Genomic DNA, 16,610 nt, shown 5'->3' with positions numbered 1-16,610 from the left:
CTAGCCCTGTGATGCCGGGCTATCTACTGAGAATATTGCAAAATGTGCTTTCACCGAAAAGCTATTTTAAAATCGGACATATCGAGTACATAGAGGAGTTCTGTATCTATAATTCTTAAAATAATTGTTATGCTTTTTGTGAACGTTTATCGTGAGTAATTTAGTAAATTCACCGGCAGTGTTCGGTGGGAATGCTAGTCACATGCTAGTCACATGCTAATGTAAAAAGCTGTTTTTTGATATAAATATGAACTTGATTGAACAAAACATGCATGTATTGTATAACATAATGTCCTAGGGTTGTCATCTGATGAAGATCAAAGGTTAGTGCTGCATTTAGCTGTGGTTTGGGTTTATCCTCTCTAGGCTAGGCGGGACGAATTCGTCCCACCTACGTAACAGCCACGGCTATCCTGTGGCGCGATTTTCAAAACCTTAAAAATCCTATTACTTCAATTTCTCAAACATATGACTATTTTACAGCCATTTAAAGATAAGACTCTCGTTAATCTAACCACACTGTCCGATTTCAAAAAGGCTTTACAACGAAAGCAAAACATTAGATTATGTCAGCAGAGTACCAAGCCAGAAATAATCAGACACCCATTTTTCAAGCCAGCATATAATGTCACCAAAACCCAGAAGACAGCTAAATGCAGCACTCACCTTTGATGATCTTCATCAGATGACAACCCTAGGACATTATGTTATACAATACATGCATGTTTTGTTCAATCAAGTTCATATTTATATCAAAAACCAGCTTTTTACATTAGCATGTGACGTTCAGAACTAGCATACCCCCCGCAAACTTCCGGGGAATTCGCTAACATTTTACTAAATTACTCACGATAAACGTTCACAAAAAGCATAACAATTATTTTAAGAATTATAGATACAGACCTCCTCTATGCACTCGATATGTCCGATTTTAAAATAGCTTTTTGGTGAAAGCACATTTTGCAATATTCTAAGTACATAGCCCAGGCATCACGGGCTCGCTATTTAGACACCCGGCAAGTTTAGCACTCACCATAATCATATTTACTATTATAAAAATGTTATTACCTTTTGTTGTCTTCGTCAGAATACACACCCAGGACAGCTACTTCAATAACAAATGTTGGTTTGGTCCAAAATAATCCATCGTTATATCCGAATAGCGGCGTTTTGTTCGTGCGTTCCAGACACTATCCGAAATAGTAAAGAAGTGTCGCGCGCATGGCGCAATTCGTGACAATAAAATTCTAAGTATTCCATTACCGTACGTCGAAGCATGTCAACCGCTGTTTAAAATCAATTTTTAAGACATTTTTCTCGTAGAAAAGCGATAATATTCCGACCGGGAATCTCCTTTTCGGCAAACAGAGGAAAAAATCCCAAAGGCGGGGGCGGTCGGGGTCACGCGCATAAGCTAGTGTCTCTTGATGGGCCACTTGAGAAAGGCGATAATGTGTTTCAGCCTGGGGCTGGAATGACGACATTCTGTTTTTTCCCGGGCTCTGAGAGCCTATGGAAGACGTGGGAAGTGTCACGTTAGAGCAGAGATCCTTAGTAAATGATAGAGATGGAAAAGAAGTTCAACAAATGGTCAGACAGGCCACTTCCTGTAAAGGAATCTCTCAGGTTTTGACCTGCCATTTGAGTTCTGTTATACTCACAGACACCATTCAAACAGTTTTAGAAAATTTAGGGTGTTTTCTATCCATATGTAATAAGTATATGCATATTCTAGTTACTGAGTAGGAGTGGTAACCAGATTAAATCGGTTATGTTTTTTATCCAGCCGTGTCAATGCTGCCCCCTAGCCCTAACAGGTTAAGTGACATTATATGCTAGCTTGAAAAATGGGTGTCTGATTATTTCTGGCTGGGTACTCTGCTGACATAATCTAATGTTTTGCTTTCGTTGTAAAGCCTTTTTGAAATCGGACAGTGTGGTTAGATTAACGAGAGTCTTGTCTTTAAAATGGTGTAAAATAGTCATATGTTTCAAAAATTGAAGTTTTTGCATTTTTGAAGTTTTTGAATAACGCGCCACGGGATTACACTGGCTGTTACGTAGGTGGGACGATTTGGTGCCACCTAACCTAGAGAGGTTAACTTTTTGTGATCTCTGCCTCTCATTCCTGCCCACTGGGCACAGACATCAATTCAACGTCTAGTCAAATCAAATTCAACTACTTGTCACATGCGCCGAATACAAGAGGTGAAGACCTTACCGTGAAATGCTTACCTACAAGCCCTTAATCAACAATGCAATTTCATTGAAATTACGTGGAAACAATGTTGATTCAACCAGTGTGTGTGCAGTGGGTGGTTTGTGCATCACTCTCCTCGGAAAACAAAAACAATAGGAGTTCCACTGGAAAATAAATTGTATTTTGGCATATTAACACTCGACAGTTTTCAGAGGCTGTCCCGTCCCTGAGAAGGAGTCTGAGCGTCAGGGAAAGAGACAGCGAGTGACTCGACCCAAGTATGTCAGGTCCATAATGATGAATGTTAGTGATGGATACATTTCTCAAGCATCACATCACTGAATAAGATAGATGCTATCAGGTGTTGGCAGGCTATGATGACTAAAAGCCGTGAGCGATTGGGTGCAATCCTTTTTGTCTCTATGGAAGGGGTGTTTTACCTCGGATGGAAGGCAGCTTGGTTTCACCGTTTCTCCCATCTCTATGGTCTTCCTCTCCTTCTTCTCCTTCCCCCCTCTTCCTTGTTGTAGTTCTACTTGTCCTGAGACAGACAGATCCTGGTTCTGCTCCACCCCGAACACCTGAGTATCAAGGTAAGAGAGCTACATGACTTTTCACTGTAGTCTACTCTACTCAATAGACAAAGGTGGCTGATATTGGACCAACATGAGGGCCAGAGACAATTAAAGCACTGCCCCATACATCCACACAAGGCCAGTGCCATGGTAACAGCACTAGAAAGAACACATTACAGCCATGTAAAAAAAACAGAGCAGTGTGCCAATTAGTGTGTCAGCTAATTATAGGAATTACCATAATCACACTTCTAGTTTAGAGAAGACTACCCAGTCTATGCTCTGAATAAAACTGACAACCAATTTTTTTATTTAACTAGGCAAGTCAGTTAAGAACAACCTCTTATTAAAATGACAGCCTAGGAACAGTGGATTAACTGCCTTGTTCAGGGGCAGAACAACAGATTTTTACCTTGTCAGCTCGGGGATTCGATCTAGCAACCTTTCGTTTAGTGGGCCAACGCTCTAACCACTAGGCTATCTGCCACCAATGCCCCCCCCCCCCCCCCCCCTCCCCCCCCCCCCCTCTTCATCCATGCCCCAAATATCATATTTTATGTCCCATATACATGTTTAATGAGTGAAAAAAGTACATATCAGGGCAACATGTTTAAACCGAGTTTATTTGGGGTAATCTTAAGCCACGCCCCAGCAGTAAACTCTCCTCTACTTCCGAGACTCTGCCTTCTAGAAATCTTTTCATTCAGCATGAGAAAGTACGCAGGCAGCTGTTACATGAGCAAATAATGGAGAGAGCTCGATGGTGAGCCTCAAAATGCCATTTGGAGCCTGTTAGATTTGCTCTATAGCGGTATGTAACATGGCATGCAGTGATCAGACTGAGCACTACACTCGTAGAAAAAAGGCTTCCAAAAGGGTTCTTTGGCTGTCCCCCCTTTTGATTCCAGGTAGAACCCTCATGGGTTTTATGTAGCACCCTCTGTGGAAAGGGTTCTACATGTAACACAACAGGGTTCTTCAAAGGTGTACAGTCCCAAAATGTTTTGCATGTCAGCAATCACGTTTTCAAGATATTGGACTTTCAAAAAGCTAATTGTAACTTGCCACATAATCATGATGACACAAAATGCATCATATGATGAAAAACGCGTGATGATGTGGCAAGTTATAATTTACTTTTTGAAAGTCATATATCTTGACAACTTGACTGCTGACATGCAAAACATTTTGGGACTGTATGAACAGTGAACTAATGAAAAAAATACTCAAATATTGTTTTTGAGTGGATTATTCCTTTAAGGGATTTATGAGTCTTATGTGGTTTTAATAGTGTTTTTTTTATGATGGCAGCTGTTACGCTGGATTGTGCCAGCCAAGTTATACACACTACACTCTTAGAAAAATGGGTTCCAAAAGAGTTCTTTGATTGTACGGTAGCCCTTATTGGTTCCATGTAGAACACTCTGTGAAAGGATTCTACATGGAACCCTTTTGGGTTCTACCTGGAACTATTAGGGTTCTACCTGGAACCAAAAAGGGTTCTTCAAAAGGTTCTCCTACGGGGACAGCTGAAGAACCCTTTAAGGTTGTAGATTGCACCTTTTTTTCTAAGAGTGTATGATAGCCCACTCTCTTAATGTGTATGGCTGTTCATATGAGCTAATCCTAATAAGAACAGAGAGACTTGAGGGAAATAGACCTCCATCTCAGGGCGAGATGTACCATTTCCTAATACTAACTGTGACATTTCTTTATTTCTATACTGTTGAAAATTTGAGTATTAGTGAAAGTGCCTGATCAAGAACTTCAGTGCACCAAAGTTTGAAAGGAATTTTAGATTACATATTGTACAAGGTAAATATTTTAAATAGTCTCGTAATGACCACATTGTTGGAAATAAAATACATTACAAAATGAAATCCAATTTCCCTTTACCCATGGGTCACAGAGGACTAGAGGACACAGTCAAATGCTTTTCATTCGGAAAATAGCAATGTAATAAATCAATTTGACAGATCATTACAGCTCAAAAGCTCAGCATGCTTAGTGGACGTTATTTATGGCGGATATTTCAGAAAACTATAGAAAAATAGCATGCCCTTTGAATGCCCCGTTCAATAAAGTTAATTCAATTACGTTAATTCAAGACACCGAGAACTTGGTCATTCTTACTTTCAAACCAAGTCAGCTTTCCTACATGCAATTCAGATAATATAAAAATAAAATGACATATGTATTCCTCATGATTTTCACAGCAACCCAACCCACAATGATAAATCCTTGAGCTGAGTGTGAATATACATCAGAAAGCTGACCATACCTTGTCTATCATGCGCCTGGCCTCCTCCTCCTCAGGGTTGCGGTTCTCCAACTCGATGGTGTAGGTTCCCTTATCGCTCTGGTCATCCTCCTGCTCCTTGTCCCTCTGGGACCGAGGGTTCCTCAGACCTTCCTCACTGGGGCTGGGCTCAGTGGTCTGGTGGCCTGTACTGACCGAGCTCCTCCCTATGCTGTGGTCCTCAGACCTCTGCTTCATCAGAACTCGGGCGGCAGTGGGGGCTCCCGCTATCAGGGCCGCTGATAATGGGGCCTTACTGAAGTCTGTGGTCATGGTGGAAGGGGCCTTAGAGTGGGAGGGGGGGGTGGGGCAAAGAGCCTCCCTGGCCACACCCCCAAGCAGCGGTGCAGTCTGGGAGAAGGAGTAGGAGCGTCGCTTGTGGGGGTTGTCATCATTGTAGAATTCGATCATGAAGGTAGTCCTGTTGCCGGTAGTCCGACCCCACTGACCTCCCTGTCCTCCCTGCGCCGACCTCAGCCTCTCCTCCAGAGCCAGCCTCCGGCTGCCGAAGCGCAGGCCAATCCCGTTCTCAGAGTCACTCTGGGTACCGTCCTCATGCTTGCTGCCTGGGAGAACCAAGACAGGAGGAGAGCACAGACCTGAGTTACTGCACTTACAGGAAACACACAACCTATAACATCTAACCTCTGACCTTTCAACTGCTAATCATGACCTAGAGAGAGAAAGACAGAAGGACAGATAGTCCTCTATGATGGAATCTAATGTCTCCAGACTTCACCCAGCCACAGTACTACTAGCCTCTGCCTCCCTGTGGGCAGAGGGGGAGAGAGGAGGGGGTTGGAGGGTGGAGCAGGAGCAGGAGCAGGAAGGGAGGAGGGAGGGAGGGAAAGCGGGGGCTCAGGAAGTAGCATGCAGTCTGACGTGACAGTGGTGGGTTCAGAGACAGAATATCACCAGGCCACTCTGGAAACAGAGGCCTTTCATGCAGCAGCAGACAAACAATCTGTTAGGAGCCTCACAGCGCTGCATGTCTCTGAGTGACTAGAGCTGGCTGGCCCCGGCCCCAACCCCGCCGGCCCCACATGAGTCAGACTGCATCTCCTCCACTCCACCTCATCACACACAGCACACAGACACATCAAGCAAAAACTAAACAGTTAAATCTACTACACAGTACAATCAACACAGTTCTCTACTACACAGTACAGAGACAAAAAACAGTTTACTCTAGTAAACAGTATAGAGAAAATCAACACAGTTAACTCTTCTACACAGTACAGAGACAAAAAACACAGTTAACTGTACTATACAGTATGGCGACAATCAACACAAATAACTCTAATACACAGTACAAAAACAATCAACACAGTTAACTCTACAACACAGTACAGAGACAATCAACATGGTTAACTCATCAATCCGCAAAAAATACCCCATAATGACAAAGAAAAAACTATTTTTTTTTAAAAATGTGTTCAAATGTATTAAAAACTGAAATATTACATTAATATAAGACCCTTTTCTCAGTACTTTGTTGAATCACCTTTGGCAGAGATTAAGGGTTCAAGTCTGGGCTCTAGCTGTGCCACTCAAGGACATTTAGAGACTTGTCCTGAAGCCACCCATGCGGTGTCTTTGCTGTGTGCTTAGGGTTGTTGTCCTATTGGAAGGTGATCCTTCACCTCAGTCTGAGCTCCTGAGCACTCTGGAGCAGGATTCCTCTGTACTTTGCTCCATTCATCTTTCCCTCCGTTCATCCCTACAGCATGATGTTGCCACCACCATGCTTCACCGTAGGGATGGTGCCTGGTTTCCTCCAAACGCGACGCTTGGCATTCAGGCCAAGGAGTTCAATCTTGGTTTCATCAGACCAGAGAACCTTGCTGTCATATGCCTTTTACTGAGGAGTGGCTTCCATCTGGCCACTGTACCATAAAGGCCTGATTGGTGGAGTGTTGCATAGATGGTTGTTCTTCTGGAAGGTTCTCCCATCTCCACAAAGGAACTCTGGAGCTCTGTCAGAGTGACCATCGGGTTCTTGGTCACCTTCCTGAACAAGGCCCTTCTCCTCCGATTACTCAGTTTGGCTGGGCGGCCAGCTCTAGGAAGAGTCTTGGTGGTTCCAAACTTCTTCTATTGAAGAATGATGGGGGCCACTGTGTTCTTGGGGACCTTCAATGTTTTGGTACCCTTACACAGATCTGTGCCTTGACACCATCCTGTCTCGGAGCTCTATGGACAATTCCTTCGACTTCATGGCTTGGTCAATGATCAATGGAAACAGGATGCACCTGAGCTAAATTTTGAGTCTCAGAACAAGGGGTCTGAATACTTAAGTAAATAAGGTATTTCTGTTTTTATTTTTAATAGATTAGCAAATATTTCTAAAAACCTGTTTTCGCTTCATCATTATGGGGTATTGTGTGTAGATTGATGATTTATTTTATTTTATTAATTTTAGAATAAGGCTGTAACGTAACAAAATGTGGAAAACGTCAAAGGATTTGAAAACTTTCCGAATGCACTAAATATAAAAAAAAATATATATATTTCTTTATTATTTTCCCCTAACCCTACCACCCCTCCCCTAATTGCAGTAAACTAATGGACAACAATACTTAGGCTTCTACTTCCAGCTTATACATACTATATACAATTTGAAGACAAAACAACAGCCAACAAAACAACAATTAACCATAGTACACAGCACAGCAGCTCAAACACTCTAACACACAGACAAATGTCAAATCTCCATCACACAGTTTTAAAACACACAACATAAACAGGGATGGTACTGTTAACCTTCTACAGGTTAACAGAGACTAAAACCACCAAAACGTAACAGATATTAACCTGTTAATTTACATCACAAACAACAGAGTTAATTAACCCTTACTCTGCAGTGTAAAAGCTACACAGTATCTTCAGGCTTTCCCCATGCACCTACCAGCCCCCTCTCCATCCATTATATTTCTGAGACCCACCTGAGAACATGAATATTAATACTCAGCAGCTTCAGGCTCGTCTTGCTTTCCCGTCCTCACGCTTAACCGCACACACAGCTCTCTGTCCCTGGGGCTGATGACTGCACTGAGCACCACTGAGCACGCCTCACACAAACATGCACACCTCCAAAGCTCCCAGTCCTGACCGCCTGCAGCACGAGAACTCCAACCTCAATACAGACCCCTGTTTCTTCCTCCCCTCGATCCCACAGCTACTCTCACAATAGCCTCTGGAAGGTACAGCTTCAGAATACACCCCAAAAATCGAGTACAGGAGAAACGCCTCAAAGTACAGCAGCCAAACATTGTATGCACTGTAGCACTCAGCAGCTCAGCCTCTGACTTCACATTTATACGTGCTATGTGCTGCATAAATCTCCATTTAAACCACTCTGTCTGCACCCCACCCCCAGACACTGCTATCGTACACCAGAAATTAGCAGCCATTTAATTAGCCAGCTCCAAAGAGTAGCTAGCGCCCAGCCCAATCTCTCTCCTGAGTCCTGTCAAACAGCGTCCCACAAAAGGCCCAGAGATGGTCATGAAGATGCAGACAAAGATAGTGTCCAGGCTCCAATTAAAATATGAAACAAAGGGAAAGCACAACTAAAGCACAATGTGGATGAATCATTAAGGTGATGGGATGGATGTGGCTTGGCTCCTTGGTGTACAGCAGAAAATTAGTGACTTAGGCGGCGAGAATGGAGGAGGCAGGCAAAAAGGCAGGTTGCCTACTCTGCCATCCATGCTAAGCTCAGTCAATGGGTGTCAGAGCTGGGAGATGGCTGGGGGATTTAGAAGTGCTGGGGACTAATCCTGAGGAAGCAGACAATTCGGACTGCCATTAACAAAGCCATGCCTAGTCTCTCTCGTATTACTGTAAATGGAAGGCTGAGAGATTTAAGAATGAAGAATCATTAGAATCAGAGTGGGAGGTTGTACATAGAGTCATAGGGGTGTGTCTCTGTCACTGATATACAGTATAAAGCAGGGTTAGACTTTATTTGCCTCAGGGTGGGGACCTTTATACAATTACATAAACAGACACTATTTAATACAAGGGACCTTTATAGAGTTACATCATATCATCATGGAGATGATATGGCTTCACAGTGAATTTTGTCTGCGCAGAGTCTCCTTGAGAAGAGGAATCATACAGCTAGGTAAGCCATTCAGATGAGTAGCGTGTAAAGCCTTCTAGCAGGATGAAAGCCAGATAAGGCTACAGGAGGAGTAAACACGCCATGGCATTTCCTGCCCTCTCTCTTGTCTGACTGCCTACAGGAGGAGTCAACACGCCATGGCATTTCCTGCCCTCTCTCTTGTCTGACTGCCTACAGGAGGAGTAAACACGCCATGGCATTTCCTGCCCTCTCTCTTGTCTGACTGCCTACAGGAGGAGTAAACACGCCATGGCATTTCCTGCCCTCTCTCTTGTCTGACTGCCTACAGGAGGAGTAAACACGCCATGGCATTTCCTGCCCTCTCTCTTGTCTGACTGCCTACAGGAGGAGTAAACACGCCATGGCATTTCCTGCCCTCTCTCTTGTCTGACTGCCTACAGGAGGAGTAAACACGCCATGGCATTTCCTGCCCTCTCTCCTGTCTGACTGCCTACAGGAGGAGTAAACACGCCATGGCATTTCCTGCCCTCTCTCTTGTCTGACTGCCTACAGGAGGAGTAAACATGCCATGGCATTTCCTGCCCTCTCTCTTGTCTGACTGCCTACAGGAGGAGTAAACACGCCATGGCATTTCCTGCCCTCTCTCCTGTCTGACTGCCTACAGGAGGAGTAAACATGCCATGGCATTTCCTGCCCTCTCTCTTGTCTGACTGCCAACAGGAGGAGTCAACATGCCATGGCATTTCCTGCCTTCTCTCCTGTCTGACTGCCTGCTGTACTGCAGCTTGGAGTGAGACTGTAGCTACAGGCATTAGAAAAGTGGAAGTAATTCTTTAATGTCGGAAAGATCGGAACCAAGGCTAGGCAAGGATCTCCTGCTCCAATACACACAGCATACAGTAGATTACGTGAAAAGCCTGAGAACAATGACAGGTATGGGCCATATTTAAAAATAAATAAATAATAAATAAATAACCTTTATTTAAGTAGGCAAGTCAGTTAAGAACAAATTATATTAACAATGACCAGCCTGAGAACAATGACAGGTATGGGCCATACAGTAGGTTACATGACCAGGTATGAGTAATTGAAGTCTGGTTGATGGTTAACGGTCATTACTGCATCAGAAGAGCCGCTATTCTAGGCGTTTCGAGGTAAACACTAGTCTTACTTTAGATGATAAGATAAAAAATACAACATTTTGGCTCTGTTTTTAGCGAGAAAGGGATGAGCTTTATTAAGAGGATGCATTTTACAGGATCTTGCAAAAAACCTCCCAAAATAACTCAAACACTCATGGCTTTTAGCAGTAAAACACGTTGATCAGATCAGCTACATTGTGAGGTTAGCAAGGCCAGATGTACAACAGTTAGTAGAGGATACTGTGGTGTGGCTATAGGGAGGAAATAAGTGCATTTGCTGATCTGGCAACAGAAACTGAGGGACAGAGAGAAAGACAGGCAGGCAGGACATGGCCCTTACCTTTGAGCCTGTGGCAGTGGACGGGGACATCACTCTTGATGCTCTTGCTGTCCTCCTCTGTGGACTCACTGCGCACCGTGGGGGGGTCATTGTGGGCCAGCCAATCAGCCACCTTGCTCTCAGAGGCCATCATGGCGGCCTGTAGGGTGCTGAGGTCCTTGTTTCCCGGCTGGGGGGCCTTCTTAGGCCGGGGCCGGTGGTCAGGAGTCAGTTTGGACACATGGTCCTTGATCGTGACCTTGCCAGGGGAGGTGTCATCAAACTCGATGGTGAAGGCGTGAGGTGAGGCGTGGCCCTGAGCGCTGCTGGCGGTGGTAGCAGCAGCCCCCTCAGTGTCTTTCGTAGGGATCTCATGAATGCTGTCCTCAGCCATCTGAGACTCCTTGGTGGGGATCTCAAAGTAGCTGGGCTCAGGACCCAGACCATCCTCCATAGGCCTCTCACTCCTCTTAGGCTCTCTGCCGTCTGTAGGTTCACAGAGAGGAGAACACTGGGGATCAGTATCTAGATGTCAGAAGTCACGGGCCCCAAATGGGCCGCTCAACTGTGTCTGTTGTGAGTCTCACCATTAGTCTGAATCAGTGTCTGAGGCCCTGGCAGAACACAGCCCTATATTTATTTATGTAACCTTTATTTAACTAGGCAAGTCAGTTAATAAACAACAAATTCTTATTTATAATGACGACCTACCAAAAGGCAAAAGAATACAGGACAACACTGTCAGTGATTGAAAAAAAAATACAGGACAAAACACACATCACGACAAGAGAGACACCACCACACTACATAAAGAGAGACCTAAGACAACAACACAGCATGGCAGCAACACAACAAAACACGACAACAACATGGTAGCAACACAACATGGCAGCAGCACAACATGGTAGCAGCACAAAACATGGTACAAACATGATTGGGCACAGACAATAGTACAAACGCAAGAAGGTAGAGACAACAATACATGATGCGAAGCAGCCACAACTGTCAGTAAGAAGAGATGGAGATAAAACGGTCCAGTTTGAGTGTTTTTTTGCAGCTCGTTCCAGTCTCTAGCTGCAGCGAACTGAAAAGACGAGCGACCCAGGGATGAGTGTGCTTTGGGGACCTTTAATAAAACGTGACTGGAAGGAATGGGTGTTGTATGTGGAGGATGAGGGCTGCAGTAGGTATCTCAGATAGGGGGAGTGAGGCCTAAGAGTGTTTTATAAATAAGCATCAACCAGTGTGACTTGCGACGAGTATACAGAGATGACCAGTTTACAGAGGAGTATAGAGTGCAGTGATGTGTCCTATAAGGAGCATTGGTGGCAAAACAGGTCAGGCTGTACTGGGGCCCAGGCAGACAGGAACAAAGCCATGTAGTGTCACTTACTTAATAATGTCACTTACTTAATAATGATTGTGTAACTTCATTTGATTATGTGGCAAGGCATTATGGCATATTTAGACCATCTAGTTTATACCTATGACAAAGTGAGCAGCTGACTTGTTCTTGGAAAATACAAGTTAGTTTTGTAGATTTCCTCTCTTATGGAGTAAGGGAACAATATCAAAGTCAAATATTCAAAGCATAATACCTACTGGGATGTAGGATCCCCCTATAAGGCCAAATCTTTCTCGAACGTTATATCTTTCAATTCAACTTGAAAGTAAGTACTGTTTGTATCTCTTTGAAAACAGATAAGCTCCTGAAAGCATGACTGCAAATAACTGTGGCTTTCAACAAAGTAAAAAATTGAGTGAAATGAGACATAACGTTGTCAATTTAGAGAACTATATTCAAACTGACACCCCTCGCATCAGGTCCTAGATTATAGTCACCAACAGGTCTGGTGGCAAATAAGGCTGTGCTTTCAGGTTTCATCCTATCCAAGCATCCAACAAATACCCACTGCTTCCACAAACAAGACCACCACAAGTTAAGCTTAGAACCTCCCTTTTTAAATAAATACTACAACTCTTCCTCTAAGGATTTCATGATGAATCATGTGACTCAACTCTAAAGCACTGAGGGTCATGATGGTCATTCATTTAACAGGAACACTGTACATTAGAGCAGTGGTTCCCAACCCTTTTCACTTACTATACCACCAACTGAATGTTGCTCTGTCCAGAGTACCCCTGAAGTATCCCCTGTGGATAGGCCAAGTACCCCCATGGGTCATTAGAGTACATGAGACACACACACAGAATAACTAACATCACCCATGTTAATACATATTTATGACAGAGCATTACTAACATCACCCATGTTAATACATATTTATGACAGAGCATTACTAACATCACCCATGTTAATACATATTTATGACAGAGCATTACTAACAACACCCATGTTAAAACATATTTATGACAGAGCATTACTAACAACACCCATGTTAATACATATTTATGACAGAGCATTACTAACATCACCCATGTTAATACATATTTATGACAGAGCATTACTAACAACACCCATGTTAATACATATTTATGACAGAGCATTACTAACATCACCCATATTAATACATATTTATGACAGAGCATTACTAACATCACCCATATTAATACATATTTATGACAGAGCATTACTAACAACCCCCATATTAATACATATTTATGACAGAGCATTACTAACAACACCCATATTAATACATATTTATGACAGAGCATTACTAACACCCATATTAATACATATTTATGACAGAGCATTACTAACAACCCCCATATTAATACATATTTATGACAGAGCATTACTAACAACAACCATGTTAACGCATATTTATGACAGAGCATTACTAACACCCATATTAATACATATTTATGACAGTAACCACATAACAACAGTATAAACCTAAGTAGTCTGGTAGGACTTTTAACTGTTTTACCCTTATTAATCAACCTCTTCACTGACATGTTCAACCTCTCCCTGACCGAGTCTGTAATACCTACATGTTCCAAGCAGACCACCACAGTCCCTGTGCCCAAGAAAGGGAAGGTAACCTGCCTAAATGACTACAACGCCGTAGCACTCATGTCGGTAGCCATGATGTGCTTTGAAAGGCTGGTCATTGCTGACAACACCATTATCCCGGAAACCCTAGACCCACTCCAATTTGCATACCTCCCCAACAGATGATGCAATCTCAATCGCACTCCACACTGTCCTTTCCCACCTGGACAAAAGGAACACTTATGTGAGAATGCTGTTCACTGACTACAGCTCAATGTTAAACACCATAGTGCTCCCAAAGCTCATCACTAAGCTAAGGACCCTGGGACTAAACACCGCCCTCTGAAACTGGGTCCTGGACTTCCTGACGGGCCGTCCCCAGGTGGTAAGGCCATGTTTATCCTCAATACTGGGGCCCCTCAAGGGTGCATGCTTAGTCCCCTCCTGTACTCCCTGTTCACCCACGACTGCATGGCCAAACACGACTCCAACACCATCATTAAGTTTGCTGATGACACAAAAGCGGTAGGCCTGAACACCGACAACGATGAGACAGCCTATCGGGAGTAGGTCAGAGACCTGGCCATGTGGTGCCAGGACAACAACCTCTACCTCAATGTGAGCAAGACAAAGGAGCTGATCATGGACTAAAGGAAAAGAAGGGCCGAACAGACCCCCATTAACATTGACGGGGCTGTAGTGAAGAGGGTCGAGAGTTTCATGTTCCTTGCTATCCACATCGCTAACGAACTATCATGGTGCACACACACCAAGACAGTCGTGAAGAGGTCTGGACGGCCTTCCCCCACTCCACGCCAGCACCCATTGGGTGTCCTGCCGCCACCAAGCCTGGCCTAATCATTAATCCTGTTACTCCTGCCCAGCACAACTTAATGGGATCCTCTGGACCAACACAAACACACACCATGCATATCCACACGGTGTACTGCGTCACATGGCCATTACCCTCAATACACAAAGACTGGATGAGCCTGGGAATTAACATGAAGCCACCATCTCACTACTTACAGAAAGTATTCTTTATGTTCCAAGTTGGCATATAGTTCTGTTAGAACAACAGTATTACTTCAGAACACACATTACATAGAGGACAATAATCAACCAGGAACATCTGCCAGTTCAGAACAAGATAGTTCATGTTAATTTGACCTCAAGCCATCAGGAATGTCAATTGTCATTTGTGTTCATGAAAGAGTGCCAATTAATATTTGATCATGTCCTAGAGTAGCTCAACTAATGTACTGTACATTTAATCATGTCCTAGAGTAGCTCATCTAATGTAATGTACATTTAATCATGTCCTAGAGTAGCTCATCTAATGTACTGTACATTTAATCATGTCCTAGAGTAGCTCATCTAATGTACTGAAACATGTGTGCATGCATCTGATCATCTTGCCAACATTTGAAACATATAATATCATACTTGAGATATGATGAGGTCAAGTTGGTTCTTACCTGCTGCAGAGCTGTCATGCTTCTTCCCATACGTCTTGGTCTCCTGCTTGAAGGAATTCTCGTCGTCTGCGTCCCCATCCCCCCACCAAGATGGCTGTCCATACAGAGGTGTTCCCCGGTGCGATGCTGCTATGTCCCCTATAACACAAACACAAGAGGTTTCACACAATTTAGATTTAATGTATGACATTCGTCAAGGGGTGTTTGACAAAATAAATGAATGAAGTCAATTGATACAGTAACTGGCCAGTAGTTACTGTGACTGTTCCTGAGCAGCTGCACTGTGTCTTTTAATTCATCTGTCCTGGATGATGGGACTTGGAGCAGTGGTTTGGCTTTAGCCGTTCCCCTGACCTACATTACCCAATCAGCAGAAAAACGAGGGACAAACCCATCAACACCAAACCTCTGCTCCATTATCTAACTACCTTCTCCTCTCCCCACTGCCAAAAGCTTGATTTTCTAACTACCTTCTCCTCTCCCCACTGCCAAAAGCTTGATTTTCTAACTACCTTCTCCTCTCCCAGCTGCCAAAGGCCTGACCTTCTAACTACCTTCTCCTCTCCCCACTGACTTCATCCAGTTGAATCCAGCTGGGATTTTTATATGGGTGTGACTTTACAGACCATGAAAATAGTATTTGTTAGTTGAAGCCAGGTCTGGGACACAATGTGTAGGCCCATTTACTGCCAACAATGTCACAATAGTAAAATGGAACCCAATATTCACTTCGGGCTGCAGTGTAAGCAAGCACTGACTTTGCATATGAACAAAACCCAAAGAATGCACTAATTGCAGTGTGCATTCACAGAGGACTGTGCTCAAAATGCATATAAATTCCTATTATTGCTACAAGATTAGTGACGAGCCTATAAATGCTGCAAGATTGGTAAGGAGTTTTGCCTGCCTGCATAAAATCTCCATTTAACCTATGGTGGTGTGCTGCAGAGAGGAAAGGAAACATACGGTGACTGTCTGACTGCAGAGAGGAAAGGAAACATACGGTGACTGTCTGACTGCAGAGAGGAAAGGAATCATACGGTGACTGTCTGACTGCAGAGAGGAAAGGAAACATACGGTGACTGTCTGACTGCAGAGAGGAAAGGAATCATACGGTGACTGTCTGACTGCAGAGAGGAAAGGAATCATACGGTGACTGTCTGACTGCAGAGAGGAAAGGAAACATACGGTGACTGTCTGACTGCAGAGAGGAAAGGAAACATACGGTGACTGTCTGACTGCAGAGAGGAAAGGAAACATACGGTGACTGTCTGACTGCAGAGAGGAAAGGAATCATACGGTGACTGTCTGACTGCAGAGAGGAAAGGAATCATACGGTGACTGTCTGACTGCAGAGAGGAAAGGAAACATACGGTGACTGTCTGACTGCAGAGAGGAAAGGAAACATACGGTGACTGTCTGACTGCAGAGAGGAAAGGAATCATACAGTAACTGCCTGTCTGTGAATAATACATTAGCATTAAAAGGACAATTAGCAGGCTTCAGTATCCAGGTGGCAGAGAAGCCGACAAGGAGGAACACATGTAAATG

The 16,610-nt window shown here is 43.8% G+C and overlaps 1 protein-coding gene across 1 annotated transcript in view; it reads right to left on the bottom strand.

Annotated features, from left to right (window-relative positions):
- LOC106610889 (centrosomal protein of 170 kDa) overlaps positions 1-16,610 on the bottom strand; it is an 85,751-nt gene that overhangs the window by 27,791 nt on the left and 41,350 nt on the right. Inside the window, exons 7-10 of the mRNA XM_014210552.3 lie at positions 15,060-15,197; positions 10,647-11,111; positions 5,057-5,640; positions 2,641-2,781 (exon numbers count right to left, since the gene is read on the bottom strand). Of these exons, the coding sequence (XP_014066027.1) occupies positions 2,641-2,781; positions 5,057-5,640; positions 10,647-11,111; positions 15,060-15,197 (1,328 nt within the window). The remainder of the gene's footprint in view (positions 1-2,640; positions 2,782-5,056; positions 5,641-10,646; positions 11,112-15,059; positions 15,198-16,610) is intronic.

Source organism: Salmo salar, chromosome 01 (genome assembly GCF_965601325.2).
Source record: "Salmo salar chromosome 01, fSalSal1, whole genome shotgun sequence".
NCBI lineage: Eukaryota > Metazoa > Chordata > Actinopteri > Salmoniformes > Salmonidae > Salmo > Salmo salar.
The sequence above is the reverse complement of the archived record's forward strand: the minus strand, read 5'-3'. Positions and strand labels throughout refer to the sequence as shown.